Source organism: Olea europaea, chromosome 16 (genome assembly GCF_002742605.1).
Source record: "Olea europaea var. sylvestris chromosome 16, O_europaea_v1, whole genome shotgun sequence".
NCBI classification, from domain to species: Eukaryota; Viridiplantae; Streptophyta; class Magnoliopsida; order Lamiales; family Oleaceae; genus Olea; species Olea europaea.
This window is the reverse complement of record NC_036252.1, coordinates 4,856,362-4,870,611: the sequence shown is the minus strand read 5'-3', so window position 1 is coordinate 4,870,611 and position 14,250 is coordinate 4,856,362. Positions and strand designations below refer to the sequence as shown.

Genomic DNA, 14,250 nt, shown 5'->3' with positions numbered 1-14,250 from the left:
CCGAAGTACTAAACCTTTCGTTTATTAGCAAACTTTGGCCAAACCTTTGATTTGTGCCACCGTGAGTACCAAACTTTTAAAAAATATGCAGCTCGAGTCCAAAATAACTGTTTCCGTCTGTTTGACCCCAAAATCCGTCAGTTGACCCCAGAAATTAAAAATCTGATTATTTTTCCCAAATACAACAAGGGCAATTTGGATATATCACATTTTTCCTATTAAATTAAAAATTAAAAAAGCAAAAAGAAAAACCATAACCCCCCACGCTATCTCCTTCTTCCCCAATTGAATGATTACCCATGACCTTTACCAGTAAAATAACGGCACAATTGGATGATTACCCATGATCTTTCCATCACCAATTGAAGTTTGGATAGTCGAATTGAACAATTGGAGCAACCTAGAAACATCAAATTCCCTAAAACTGAAGTTATCGCACACAGCCCTAATTGCACCCTTGAATTCGCTCAATTTTGGACCAAATTGGACTTGACCCATGGCTGGGCAAGGTGCGCCAGGTGGAGAGGAGGTTAGCCATGGTGGTCTGCGATCATGGGTCTACCGGACGGCGCCGAAATCTGAGATTTTCGGACCCTGTTGCGCAGGCTACGCGATCGCGACCAGAGATTTTGTTGTTGTTAATTCCATGTGTTTTTGTACTATTTGGAATTGATTAGGACAATTGTTGGAGTTAGATTTGGGTGAGCAATCGACATGTATTGGGTTCCGATCAAGGAGATGACCGGAGGTGGTGATTCCGACAGTTTCATCAGTTGACTTTGTTGATTAATTGCGACTGAATCCACTGGTTTTATGGGGAGATGATCGGTGCTAATTGAAGAGGAGGTCAAGGGCTTTTCGATGGTACCAATATTCGGTGGTCTAGGTGGTCGGAAGTCATCGAAATTATGCTCCAACTGTGAGGGGTTGGGGAAGAAGGAGATGGGGTGGGAGGGTTATGGTTTTTCTTTTTGCTTTTTTAATTTTTAATTTAATAAGGAAAATGTGATATGTCCAAATTGCCCTTGCTGTATTTGGGAAAAATAATCAAATTTTTAATTTTTGGGGTCAACTGACGGATTTTGGGGTCAAACAGACGGAAACCGTCATTTTGGACTTGAGCTGCATATTTTTTAAAGGTTTGGTACTCACGGTGGCACAAATAAAAGGTTTGGGCAGAGTCTGCTAATAAACGAAAAGTTTGGTACTTCAGCTGCAATTTTCCCTATAAGAAATTAAGTATGTCGCATTTCAAAACTAAGAAACAATGTTTAAAATTTAGAATTCGGATTTTATTAAATTTTATCTATAAAATAATTACTTAAAACATATTTTATTAATTGAATATATTAAAGTCATAATATTATAGAATTTGGTCAGAAATTATCGAATTAATCAGTCAAAAAATAATTCTCAGTCACAATAGAAAAATTTTATAAGTCACAAATTATTTTACGATTATAAATCAAGAATTTTATTGGTCACAATTTATTTACCAATCACAAAATTTGAGAAATTAATATGTCACATATTATTCGTTGGTTACAAATTAGAAATTTTATAAGTCACAACATATTCGTGGTCACAAAATCTAATTAATTAGTCATAAATTATTTTTTAGTTACAACTCATCGAATTGTTGGTCACAACTTAATAATTTTTTAAGTTACACATTATTTATTAATTACAAATTATCTATTTTATTGGTTATATATTATTTAATGGTCACACATTAACCAATTTATTAATCACATTCAACCAAATAATTTGTGACCAACTCCATTGTCGCCACCACAACCGCCATTATTGCCGTCGCCACCACCTCACCAGCATCACCATTTGTGACCATGACCACCATTACAACATCATCAGAACCTTTACTTCACCGTCACAACTAGCGTCGTTGTCACCACCACCTCACCGCTAAAAATTCAGATCCAAAACTGCCAATACCCCATAATCGCCATCACCTCACCACCATCGTCACCACCTCCACCATTGTTGCCATCACCATTTTCAACCACCACCACAATCACCATTTCCATCCAACACTCTCCACAGACTTATCAACAAGAAACCATTACAGTCTCGACAAACCACCACGAAAGCCATTGGCAAACCACCAGTCTTATCAACAAACCACCATTTTCAACGCAACAACCAGAAAAAATTCAAGCAGATCTATGAGATTTGCTTCGCGTAGCGTCGTCACCACTGCACATGGTGCCTACGTCAACCACTATTAAAAAAAAAATAAATAAATAAAACGTACTAAGCAAAGAGGTCAGTAGCAAAGTCAGGATTTTCACATGGGGAGACTGGAATATGTTGAGGGGACAAAAATTTTCAAGTATTGAGTTTACATTAAAAAACACAAATTTATGGGGGGAAAAAATGTTGCAGGTGTGGTCACCATTCTATGTCCCCTAGAGCTCCGCATTACCTCCATTCAGTGGTAGAGTTGTCAACCAATAACTGATTGGTAAAAGTTGATAAAAATGAATTTTGAAGAAAATGAGTTTTTAGAAAATAGGGATCAAATAGGAGTAAATAAGTTGAGTTTTCAAGCAGCCTCTCTTAGGCAATCCCCTCCCCCCGAGGTAGCTGCTTGCCGACAGCACTGAGATTGATCTGTGGTTGACTTATTGGTTGGTGACTCCCACTGCATCTCCGTGGGCCAAAAAAGTGCATCACGTGATAACAAATGATTAGATTAAACCCTTGTTTGAGCCACATTATTATGAAAATGTATTTTTGAATACTTTATTAATGAAAAATGTGTGGTTAAAAAATAAGAAAAAATTTTAAATTTGTGTCTAATATTATTTTATTGAAGAATGTATGACATTGTTGAAAAATATATTTTTTTGAAAAAATGTGGCTCAAACAACGCATAAAACTTTACGCAGGACTGGCAAAAAATGGAACAAAAAAGTGAAGCTCCAAATATGATTATCTATTATGCATCAATTTCAGGCTCCAAACTGTTCTGCTGTAATATTAAAGGTTCATGACTAGATACATGTTTCATAATAATTGACAGGCAATAATGTGATACAAATAATTGTAATTGTCACAACTCACTACAACACAACATTCATTAAGCAGCACTTCTTTCTCAGAACTTTGAAACATCCCATTTTCAGTTTTAAGGGTGTGGAAGTAACAGCCGATAGTTCATATAAATCCAGCGTGCTTTGAGTATAAACATAGAGATTGAGTGAAAGGAGGGGTATACTGTCGTTGTAGTACACTTTTGATCATTCTGATCTTTGTCTAACTTTCTCATTATTGAACATGGGAAACAGCCAATGGTCACTGTGTTTCTTACTTCCATAGCATCGCCGGTAAAGCACCAATATTGCAGCTATAGTGCCAAGAGGAATCGCAAATCTGTCACAATAATATCACGTTTAAAACTCAACATAACATTTGGTAAGCAATATTGGACACGACATGGCAGTATTATGTGCAAGATTTCAATTTCTTTGACTTCTTTAATACTCTCCACTCTATGTTATCTTTTATGCCAAAGTAGTAATAAAATTTCTTCAAAAATTCAATCCTTATTTTCAACACCAATCCAGTTGTTCTTTCCTCTCGTCTCCTTTTCATTTTCTTTTATTCCTGACTTGAATGCTCTACGTGCATGTCTAATATGCAGTATTGGACAACTAGACGCTTCAACGCTACAAGTTCTTTTTCTTCTTAAAAATTGTCGGCCAGAGCCCACTTTACTAAACAAGCCATAAGTTAATATATTAAAGAAATGCAAATATTTCTGTGGCAGTACAATGTTCAAAAACAGCAGAAAGAAATGAAAATTGTCTTATTCCTGAAGCCGAAATCAGTAGTAGCAACATTTAATTTGCAGACCACATCGAAGAATACAGTAAATATGTTCATCTAAGAAACGAAAGATCATAGATGCTACCTGTCCAAATCAAGGATGGGGCTGTATACGAGGGTCTCCCAAGTTGCGACAATGACATGCCACACTGGGCTGTAATAAAGAGATTCCGGGGACCAAAACAAGCGTGTATATGTCTCTAAGAATATAAAAAGTGTCCATGCTCCCATCTCTATCAAAATAAACTTTATTACAAACCGACCCAGTATCACCATGACGAGTGAAAAGCCAACCAACCAACTAAAGAGTCTGTGATTATATTGTTCGATGAATAGAGATTTTGACTTCTCTAACATCTGCATTAACAAGATACATGTTTAAAAGAAAATACTCAGAAGAAGTGACAAGAAATTTAAGAAGACAAATGAAGACAACAAATAGCGCATAAACAAAAAATTCAATGGATTGTAGATATTTATTCTACAATACACTGGAAGAATATAAGCTCCAATACTTAAATTGAATCTTCATGAAGAGAAATTTTCTCAAATTTGTCACATAAGACAAAAATGAAATGATATATCCTTCATAAGCAAGCTTCGCTTCCATGTTGTCCAAAAATGTACTCCCATTTTATGCACAAACAATTTCTGCTGTTTATTATTGTTATTATTATTATTTCCTTATGTTTCAAGTCCCAGACTCTTGCTTCTGCTGTCCATCCTCTTCAGTCTAACATTCGAGTTAATTACGATTACCTTCAAATACATTTATGCACATCTTCTGTATTCATCTTAACTCAACATGGATTCACATGAACCTCCCTGAAATTCCTAATCGCTGAGAAAATGATTGATTTCAGCACAAGACATAAATGAAGAGATAAGAAAATTTCTAACCTTCGTCATTCTAAGCTCATAGCCAGTTTTAGAAGGGCCAACACATTCCCTTTCAAATCTTTGGTTGCAATGAAGAAATCCAGCATTAAATTTAGCCATAGATGGAAGTCTAAGGGCTTGAAGCTGGTCCATTTTGTCCTCGCAGTTTGTATATAAAGCCTCACAGAGTTTTGAAGATTGACATTCATTTGTCAATATGTAATTCTTGTATACCTGCACAGACATATCTATAAGCACGAAATCTAAGAATTACTGACGCCAAACTTTTAAGTTCAATTTCAAAACCTTCTCTATTTCTTTAACCAATTTCTCAGACGATCTTTTAGCATGGCGACGACCAAAATGTTGCTCATCAAAAACATTCAAGGCTGCGTCTTTGGAACGTTCATGAGCTTTCTGAAGAGAATCCTCGGATGCTGGTAAACCAAGGTTACCCATACGATCAATGTAAACTTTCAGACAGTAATCAAGAATACCCTTATTAAAGAACTCCACAAGGGAGCCTGTTGATGGAATCCTCCCTTTGTTTAGGGCTTCAAGAATCTGGAATGGAAGTTCGTAAAGTAAGAAAAGGAATCTTACTTCAAAATGAACAGGCACGTTGAATGTCAAAAGGATTTAATATAAACTGAAGTCAATATGGGTTTAAAAAAGAACCTGCTCCATAAAAGATACAAACTCCTTCCCAGTGAGAGGTTTACCCTGGACCATCTTTGGACGGATGATGGAAGCAACAATTTCTTTCAATCTCTCCCTCTTCTGTACGTAAATTGGATCTAGCTCATCGTCCTTCATGTCACAAAGCCTTGTGCGCTGGTGGTGAGGCTGCACAACAGTTCAAATTGTGCTATCAATTCAATGATACACACACATGTTTAATAATGTTGGCAAAAGCTTAATATAAAACAGATGCCATGAAGAAGTTTTACACATACCATTATATGTTTGCTCGCAGATGAAGAATAATGCAAAAATAATTGATGCTTTTGTTGCTCATAATTCATTATCAAAACATTTCAGAGAAAAGAACAATAAAGTTATTTTCCATAAAGCTGTTTCCCAAACCGAATAATTTTAACATATTCGTGCAAGATGTACCAAGCAACCAGGCTCTTTTTATTGCACAAAATGATAATAATTTGGGACGACCAACAAAGGAGAAGGATGAGTGATGTTTTAGCTCCCACTTTTCCCCACTAAGGCACACTCCAGTGGCATAGAAATTTGAAACCACTATATCTGCACTATTTAATGCAGTGATGACAAAACTGACAAGGATGAAACTGCACAGTGGTAATGATTTATGGATTTAAAACACATTTCACTCTTTTTTTAAAATCTAATTGAATATATTCCACTTTGCACATTTTTTATTCTTTGTTGCTGCCCATGGTAAATTGAATGTTATGCATGGCTCTCTTCTGTCCGGTTGAACTCCTGAGCAGGAGCTTTTGCACGACATCTATGAAAGCAACGGTCAGTGAAACGGTGGCGAACAGGAAGAGCGAGGACCACTCCATCGCTAGGAGGAAGCAAGCCTATTCCCCGCAGATGTCATTGCTCACTATTATGCCGATGTTAAGGAACTCAGTAGTTTGTTGATTTTGGAAGTAGGCAAAGGTTAAGCATTTAAACAGGAAACATAAAGATTTAGCAAGCGATTACAACAAAAAGTAAAAAGGTGACCTGAAATACTTCTTGATTCAGTATTGTTGAAGAATATTATCGAAATTTATTAATTCTCACTCCCAACAGATTATTATTTGAACCCACAAGTCAATTTGTCAGAGAAGCCATCCAATTACATGAACAATAATCCAACTACTTTTATTCAGTACCTAAACTGTTCAGAAACTCCCATCAGACCACATCAGTCAATGTAACATTAAGGCATCTTCTACCTCTCTAAACAATATCAGGCAACCCTTGGATGAAGAAACGGCAAACACAAAAATCCAAGTTAAAGAAGAATTTACTTTGAAATTTTCCTTATGATCTTCTTAATTTGTGTTATAATCATTTAGGATTAGGATTGTATAAGCACTTTGATTAGTTTGTTCAGCAGTTCGGGTAGCAATACAGTGGCCTTTTAACATGTCAACATTAAACAAAAAAAAAAAAGGGATTAGATTCCATAGGAATCAAGAACTTGGCAGACTCTGACAATGATGTTCATTTTCGCATTAACCAAGATGATGTTCATATTCACATTGACCAAAAATCATTCTCCCATTCTCAAAATAATTACTCGCAGAATAATAGTTAGCAGCAACTCAACCAAAGAAAGAGTCCCAGGATTCAAACTAAGAGAGCTAGTCCTCGCCAACTTATAGACGAGGCAAACCTTTTATTCATTAGGCTAACTCTTAGATTGAGATGTTGAAACCTCAAACAGCTGCTCCATTCGAGGATTTGTAAGTAGTTTCTACATGTTTCAGGAGATTTTATTCTGTGAGATTCTAGCATATAATTAGCTTAAGAAACTTCTAGAATTTGAACATAGCCTCATTTCTCAAAATATATTTCATCAACCGGCCACCATTTCATTGCAGGAAAGCCCTTGATCCAAAGAATACAGGATTCCTGCATCACTATTTCTCTCAAAATTAAAAGAAACGTGCAATAAGTTTACTAAATGTACTTTATATACCACTTAAAAGGTCCTAAAGCCAAGGTATCAACAATAGAATGTGCAATGAGTACTACAGAAAACATAATTAACTAGATAAATAAAGAAAAAGCAAAACATACCAGTGGTAAGCTAAAGGCAGTGTTGTTAGTTCCCATGATTGCTAAAGAATCGCGGACTTGGTTGACCTGAAAACAAAATCCACATGATATCATCTTGTATCAATATATTACTGGAATAACTCCGAAAACTTCAAACAGAAAAATACCTGATCAATATTCTTGTCCCCTGCTCGCAATAAACACCAAAAAAAAATTATTTCACCCTTCTAAAAGGATAAGTTCCCAAGTGAATATATGCAAGCAAAGTAAAACAAACCGTCAGCATTCGGGACATGTCGGAGAGCCTCGTCTATCATTTCTTGCACCGATTTTTTTCCTACTGCACGTGCTAAAAATGACTAAAATGAGCAAGAAATTCAAGAAATTGCAAAATGGAGCACTTGAGCAAACAAAAAGAGAATGGATAGAGGCCAAAAACAATGACCGGTGACACCGGAAAGAACTAAGTTTCTGTTGCAAGGGGAAAAAGGACGTAATTTATAACAATAAGTGCATATAACAAATAACATACCACTTTATGCCCATAGATCATTCTTAAACATCACAAGAAGACTTACGTAGAAAATCACGCTGGATTAGCCACAGGAGCTTCGCTGGTTCAAAAGCAACATCTTGCCCCTGTAGGAAACATCAACGGATAGCAAACATGATGCTAGAAAAATCTCATTTCTTTGTTTTTATTTACTTCTAGTATGCTAAGAATAGATAATATCCTGATAATATATTAAAAGGGTATAATGATTACCTTCACTCTGTTAAGGATGTACATGCAAGAAAAACAAACTAATATCAGTGGAAAAAACCCCCTGGGGATAAATGTAAATTAATTAACCCAAGTCAATAGCATTTGTGACACCGTAAGCCTACGATTTACTAACATACCTGCCATAAAATTCATCAGCAAGCTCAACTGCAAAGGATAGTCGAGATATGTCTGTTTCACGAACCTAAGCATAAAATGAAATTAACACATTATGATAAACTGAATCACACAAATACATATATATTGTTCTAGTATAGACCAAGAAAATGAACTAGAAGCATTCAAGCCTACTAAGATAACTCTGTTTTGAGAAAATTATAAAAGGACTAATGGCACTTAATTTCTACTTTAAGTTATTCAAGAATCGTATGTACATATCCATATTAAGTTACTAAACATAAGCCAGGGCTAATACATTGTGAGTACTACGAAAAGAATGTGCTGCACCAAATTTGACATATCAATAGTATGTTCAAAATATGTATTTTGAGTCCACACATCATTACACAACATTGGACAAGGATAGATGAGTGCTAAAGGGCGAAGCAACAAACCATCTCTGGTAGGTTATATATAAGCACGGAACTCAAGACAGAAGCCAAAGCAAAAATCCTGAAAGACAAGAGTAACCAAATATCATAAATATCCGTTGACAGCCAATTTTTACCTTTTAATATGAAGTTTTTAGCAGAAAAAGATAATTTTGTACTTCGGATATTACCTGTCATCATATACATTAGATTTCCCAACACCATCAAAACCCTCAGTATCAAGATAGAAGACGGAAGTTTTTACTCCATCTATATCCAATTCCAGTGGAGCTCCCCAAACCCATATTCCTGAGAAAGATATTTAAATAGTTGGAGCTATATCTAGAAATGGCAGGTTATATACGTCCTACGGACAAAAGCCATATCCCAGTTAAATCAGTATACCTTTTGTCTTAGTATCATGCATGTGCCCCACACCAAAACCTGTAAAATTGGAACTTTAAACCTCAGGAATAAGAAGAATAAAATAACAAGATAACATCTGCAATAACATTTTACATGCCTAAATAAATAAGCAGTACCTCCGTAACATGAAAGTGAGAGAAGTTGATTGAGTAGAAAAGATTTTCCCGATCGATATGGACCAATAACCTGGTAAGATGGACACAAATAAAGTGGAATCAAATGAAGAAAGCAAATTCATGGATAGAGCAACTCAGGCAGACAATATTTGCAATGTGAACTATAAAAGCTCATGACATGTGGTCAGAGACAGAAAAGCCACTGAAAACCACCAAAACGACTCAATCAAAAATAAAATAAAATATCTCGAAAATATATTGATTCTACTAATTCTTATATCTCATCATAAGCACATGTGAATATACTGATTCTGACATGCGTTAGGAATTAATTAAATAAGAAAATGCAAGTTGACATGTTCATGGAGATTAATCTACAACTTACAGCAACAGCTGCAATAGGAGTTGTTATTCTCTCAATTGCTTCCAAACCTTCTCTTGAAAGGCGGAGTTTTGTGTGACCAGGATCAGGTTCTATAATAGGAAACCTGCAATAATAACGAGTGGCATCAGAAAGACTGAAAAGGTAGGTTGTCTTGTCATCTCCAACTGAGATTGGGCCAGGGAGCATAAATCAGTTAGGTAGATTGCCTTGTGTATGTGTCTGCATAACCGAACAATCGGCTCATGTTTGAGCATGATGAATCGTAACAAAATGAAGGAGACAACATAGAGTAAATTATAGGAGGAATTGGTTTGATTTTAATTTATTATTATTATTTTTTTTTTTAGGAGGGAGAATCAGCCAGGAATTATCTAAAGCAGAGCTAGTGATCAAGATGAAAAGACGACAGCACATGGAGACATATCCCGTGTTGATTCAAAATAAGATACTTGTTCAAATGGATCTTGCTCAGTACGTGTAATTTAACCATAGACCTACTATTAATTAGCATATGTTTGTAAATTATTCTTGTAATTTTCACTTATGGGTAAGGAATGTGAATTCACTCCATAAGTAACAAGAGTTTGGGCGTCACATGAAACTTTAAAAAAATAAATTAAGAATGTGTTGGTGAATAAATGATACATCATATGCCCATATTAAATCACCAAAATAAAAGGCTAGCTCAAGAAACAGATATAAGAACTAGATTCTCATGTAATGTGTGGTTCCTCATGCAGTCGTCGTCAGAATTTCTTGCTAACTTTACTCAAGCAAATTGCTAAGGGCCAATTTCATATATATGTAGACATGTCTGGTTAATAATCAGAACAACTCCATTCTGTGTTTTGAAGTTCAATCAATAATTTGCAGTTTGCACCCGACAATACAATAATAGCAAATTTTTGCTCTTCATTTAGCAACAAGTCTAGAGGGCTCGACAACAAATATCTCTTATTCTCTTTCTTTATTTAGTTTATTGTCTGCAAATATATGTTTTTATTTCCAGACATTTGTAACACGTGTACGACCACCCATTTTTGGGATTTATTGGCCTGGTTTAAATATTTCTGCTCGGGAAGATCCAAAAAAACTTAGCATTATTTCCACATTACTCCATTCTAGGTTAGAAAACTAAATTTAACATGGTAAAAGATATTTTGTCCATCTCCAGAAAAATTCCCCCTTCTTCACTTACTTTATTGCTTAGGGACGCAACAAATTAGAGAAGTCCCCTTACTCAAACCTCTATCATCACAAGTCTAAGAATGCAAAATACAATTATGAATACCATATAGCACGTGAAGACAACTAGGAAACAGAACATTTGAAATAAACACGGCTGATAAACTTGAAAAATTAATCTAAAGCATAAGAACGCTTTTTTTCTTCTCTTCAAGATTCCAAGATAAGATTTTTTCACACCAGAAACGAAGAAAAACACAGTGCATCGCCAAGATTAAAGAAACCATAACGAACCCATATCAAGAAATTAGAAGCAAATGCACATGTTCACAAACAAAAACAATTAAAAATAAACAAAAACTTACGCCTGATTAAGATTGTCAATCGAAGAGCACCCAAATCCGAAGAGAAAGATAAAAATAGAAAAAACAGCGACCCGACTGGAACTCTGCATCTCTGATCTTCGAACCAGTCGTTATCTTGAAAAACTTGAAACCGTGGTACACTTATTATTACAGGCAAAAATACACGATTGTTATAGAAAAAGAAACCACCATTACAGAAGAAAATACACGAGAAATGCAGAAAGATTATTTAAAAAAAAGCTATGACTGAGTTGGTGGCCCTGTTCAAACAGGGACGCCATGTTTGAATAAGTGGCGGCCATGGCGTGTTGGAGGAGAACAGTCCTTATTAGCCGAGGTGGCGTGTTGGAGGAGAACAGTTGCAGCAGGTCAAGAAGGAAAAGAATTCGAGAAGATCTGGCTGCTAGTGACCATTTTTTAGCTATTTTTCCTTTTTATTTCTAATTCTATATGCACCCACTTGGCCATTTGCTTCTTGGATTGAGCTACCTGTAGAGAAGTTGCCTAGAAACTCATTGACGGATACTCGTGCATTTTGGAATATTTAATAAAAGATTCATGTTTAGAACATGACATATTGGGATAAATTGTGTGGAAATTTTATGGGGCCTGTGAGCCCCAGCTATCCTATATGTGCAGCTTTATAGCCTCTGGAATTCAATCGTAGTCATCCCTACATGTGAAGTCACTTAAAAGATTAGAATCATAAAAGGCATACCAACTTTTTCCAAACAAAGAGAGCAAAAATTCTCGATTCTTGTTTGTAAGTGATTATGTCTTGTTCGAGCCAAATTATTTTCATAAAAATATATTTTTTGAATAATGTATTGACAAAAAAATATAAAAAATAAGAAAAATTTTTAAATTTACTTATAGTATTATGTTATTGAAAAATGTCTAATTGAAATAATATCAAATTACTATTTAAAAATGTATTTTTTTCATAGAACGTGGTTCAAACGGGATTAGATTTTTTTGGTACCCATTTTCCTTAAACCTTGTCGTGTTATAGAGGGCATGCCTCCTTTTTTAGGGCAATATTTCTGCTTCTTTCCATCAACAATTTAGTATTAATCACCTTTAACTTCCGCGTATAATCTATGCGCATGAGCATGACTTTTTTCGTACAATATATATTTTACTTCTAATCAAATTATGTTTTCTTTTCAATAAAACCGAAACAACTAAAAATCTAACCTTGGTATGGAAAGTTGACTTGGATATGTCACCGACTATTTAATTTCGCTTTATTTAATAACGTTTATTAATAATTTAAATATTATACATTATATTATTATGCAGCCTATTTTGTGGAATTAAAATCAAAATTTTAATAAATTTTGATAACAATTGATTAAGTGTGTAATTGAAAAATTATGAGATCCCTAAAATGTGATTTAAATTAATTATTAATTTTAACTCAAATTAAAATTAATCTATACTGAACAGGACTATAATTTAACTAGGAAAATCATTTAAAAATATGATTAAATCATTTAAAATAAAAAGGGATTGAATTTACATATATCTTGACTCTTGAGCCATGTGAACAGACTTGTACGTCAAAATCACACTTGCCCTTGCCATTTTACGAGTAGCTTCCTTTTGCGTATGGCATCGCCAATATCACAAGTAACACAGAGTTTTGAAAACGTGTTAAAGTGAAATAATATTATTTAAAGGAGAAAAGGAAAAGGTCTAATGTCACTAAAGTAAACGTACCCTCATTTTAGGAACGCCACATAAATCCTTTATTTAAAAATCACATTTCAAATTAGCGAACTTCTAAAATTTTTCCAAAAATGAGGTGATAATTAAATTTATTAAATATTTAATTATAATATATTATAATTAATTCACTTACCCCACCCACCTATCACATCAAACCCTTTTCTTTCTCCGTCGACTCCACGCATCTCCAACGATTATTTCGGCAACAATTTACCTCTCGACTATGACTTTGACGACCGCTCCAACGACTATTTCGGTGACCGTTTACCTTTTGAGCGAGTCACCTTTTTCTTCATTTTTGGCAATGATTTGTGACTAGTTTCATTAAATTTGTAACATATGCACATTGTGATCTATGACCATTTCTATTGAATCTTGACCTAATCAGGGGTGATGAATATGCATACGATCAATTTCAAAATTAAGAAATAAAGTTTCAAATTTCAAAAATCAAATACTATTAAAGTTTTAGTTATAAAATAATTAATCAAAAAAATATTTTTATAATTAAATATTAAATTCACAAATAATTTTTTTCATTTTCTAAACAATAACCTGTGATCTGTGTATATTGTGACATATAAAATATGATTTTTGACCTATGACTCATAACATAAAATGCGACCTATAAATTTAATCCGTAACTTCTACAAGACGAGATGTGACTTTTTAATATTGATCTGTGACCCGTTTATATTGATTTGTGACTTAAAGTGACAGTTACCTGTGAACTCAAACCTGTAATCCGTAATGTATGAACTGTGATCTTATGTGTTGATGACAAAATTTGTTTTCAATGTGATTGTATGTTACCATGTTGATCCAATTTGTAACTATATGTAACCAAGTCAAATACTGTCACGGTTAACACAAATCTAGTCATAGAAAGTTATAATGAAGATAGATTTGATCACTTACCACCATTCTCAACACCGGCAACTAAATGTACACCACATAGCCATAACCACCAGCAACGGAACCATTGGCACTGCACCACCCAACCACCAATATAACCTAACAGCATCGCCACTGACGCCAACACCATGACCAAGACCATCGCCTCCAAATTCAACAAAAACTGCCACAACCACCATATCCACCGGTGTCTGAAATAAAAAGTGCATAATCAATTACGTGCAAATATTATTGTTGACCTCTAAAAATGACTCTTCCACGTGGCCAACTTGTAGCTACTCCACGTATTCCTCCCTACGAAATGAACAAACTATCAGGCGCACACGGCCGGAAC

At 34.8% G+C, this 14,250-nt stretch overlaps 2 protein-coding genes across 3 annotated transcripts in view; both read right to left on the bottom strand.

Annotated features, from left to right (window-relative positions):
- Nucleotides 1–2,935: 2,935 nt before the first annotated feature.
- Nucleotides 2,936–11,723, bottom strand: LOC111411831 (guanylate-binding protein 5-like). Its single transcript, XM_023042459.1, has 17 exons — nucleotides 11,271–11,723; nucleotides 9,721–9,823; nucleotides 9,336–9,405; nucleotides 9,199–9,237; nucleotides 8,985–9,102; nucleotides 8,818–8,875; nucleotides 8,383–8,447; nucleotides 8,246–8,252; nucleotides 8,058–8,118; nucleotides 7,757–7,819; nucleotides 7,647–7,666; nucleotides 7,501–7,566; nucleotides 5,407–5,574; nucleotides 5,035–5,292; nucleotides 4,750–4,962; nucleotides 3,935–4,206; nucleotides 2,936–3,393 (listed from the first exon to the last, which is right to left on the bottom strand). Exons 1-17 carry the CDS (start codon nucleotides 11,357–11,359, stop codon nucleotides 3,261–3,263), a joined length of 1,803 nt encoding a protein of 600 aa, XP_022898227.1. The 5' UTR covers nucleotides 11,360–11,723; the 3' UTR covers nucleotides 2,936–3,260.
- Nucleotides 11,724–11,891: 168 nt separating this feature from the next.
- The window catches only part of LOC111411832, a 6,423-nt gene continuing 4,064 nt past the window's right edge, over nucleotides 11,892–14,250 (bottom strand). The window contains exons 2-3 of one of the 2 annotated variants that reach the window (XM_023042461.1): nucleotides 13,920–14,107; nucleotides 11,892–11,943 (exon numbers count right to left, since the gene is read on the bottom strand). In XM_023042461.1, coding sequence (XP_022898229.1) covers nucleotides 13,928–14,107 — 180 coding nt within the window. In that variant the 3' untranslated portion in view covers nucleotides 11,892–11,943; nucleotides 13,920–13,927. Of the gene's footprint in view, nucleotides 11,944–13,545; nucleotides 14,108–14,250 lie in introns of those variants that run through there. The other variant, XM_023042460.1, reaches the window with a different exon arrangement.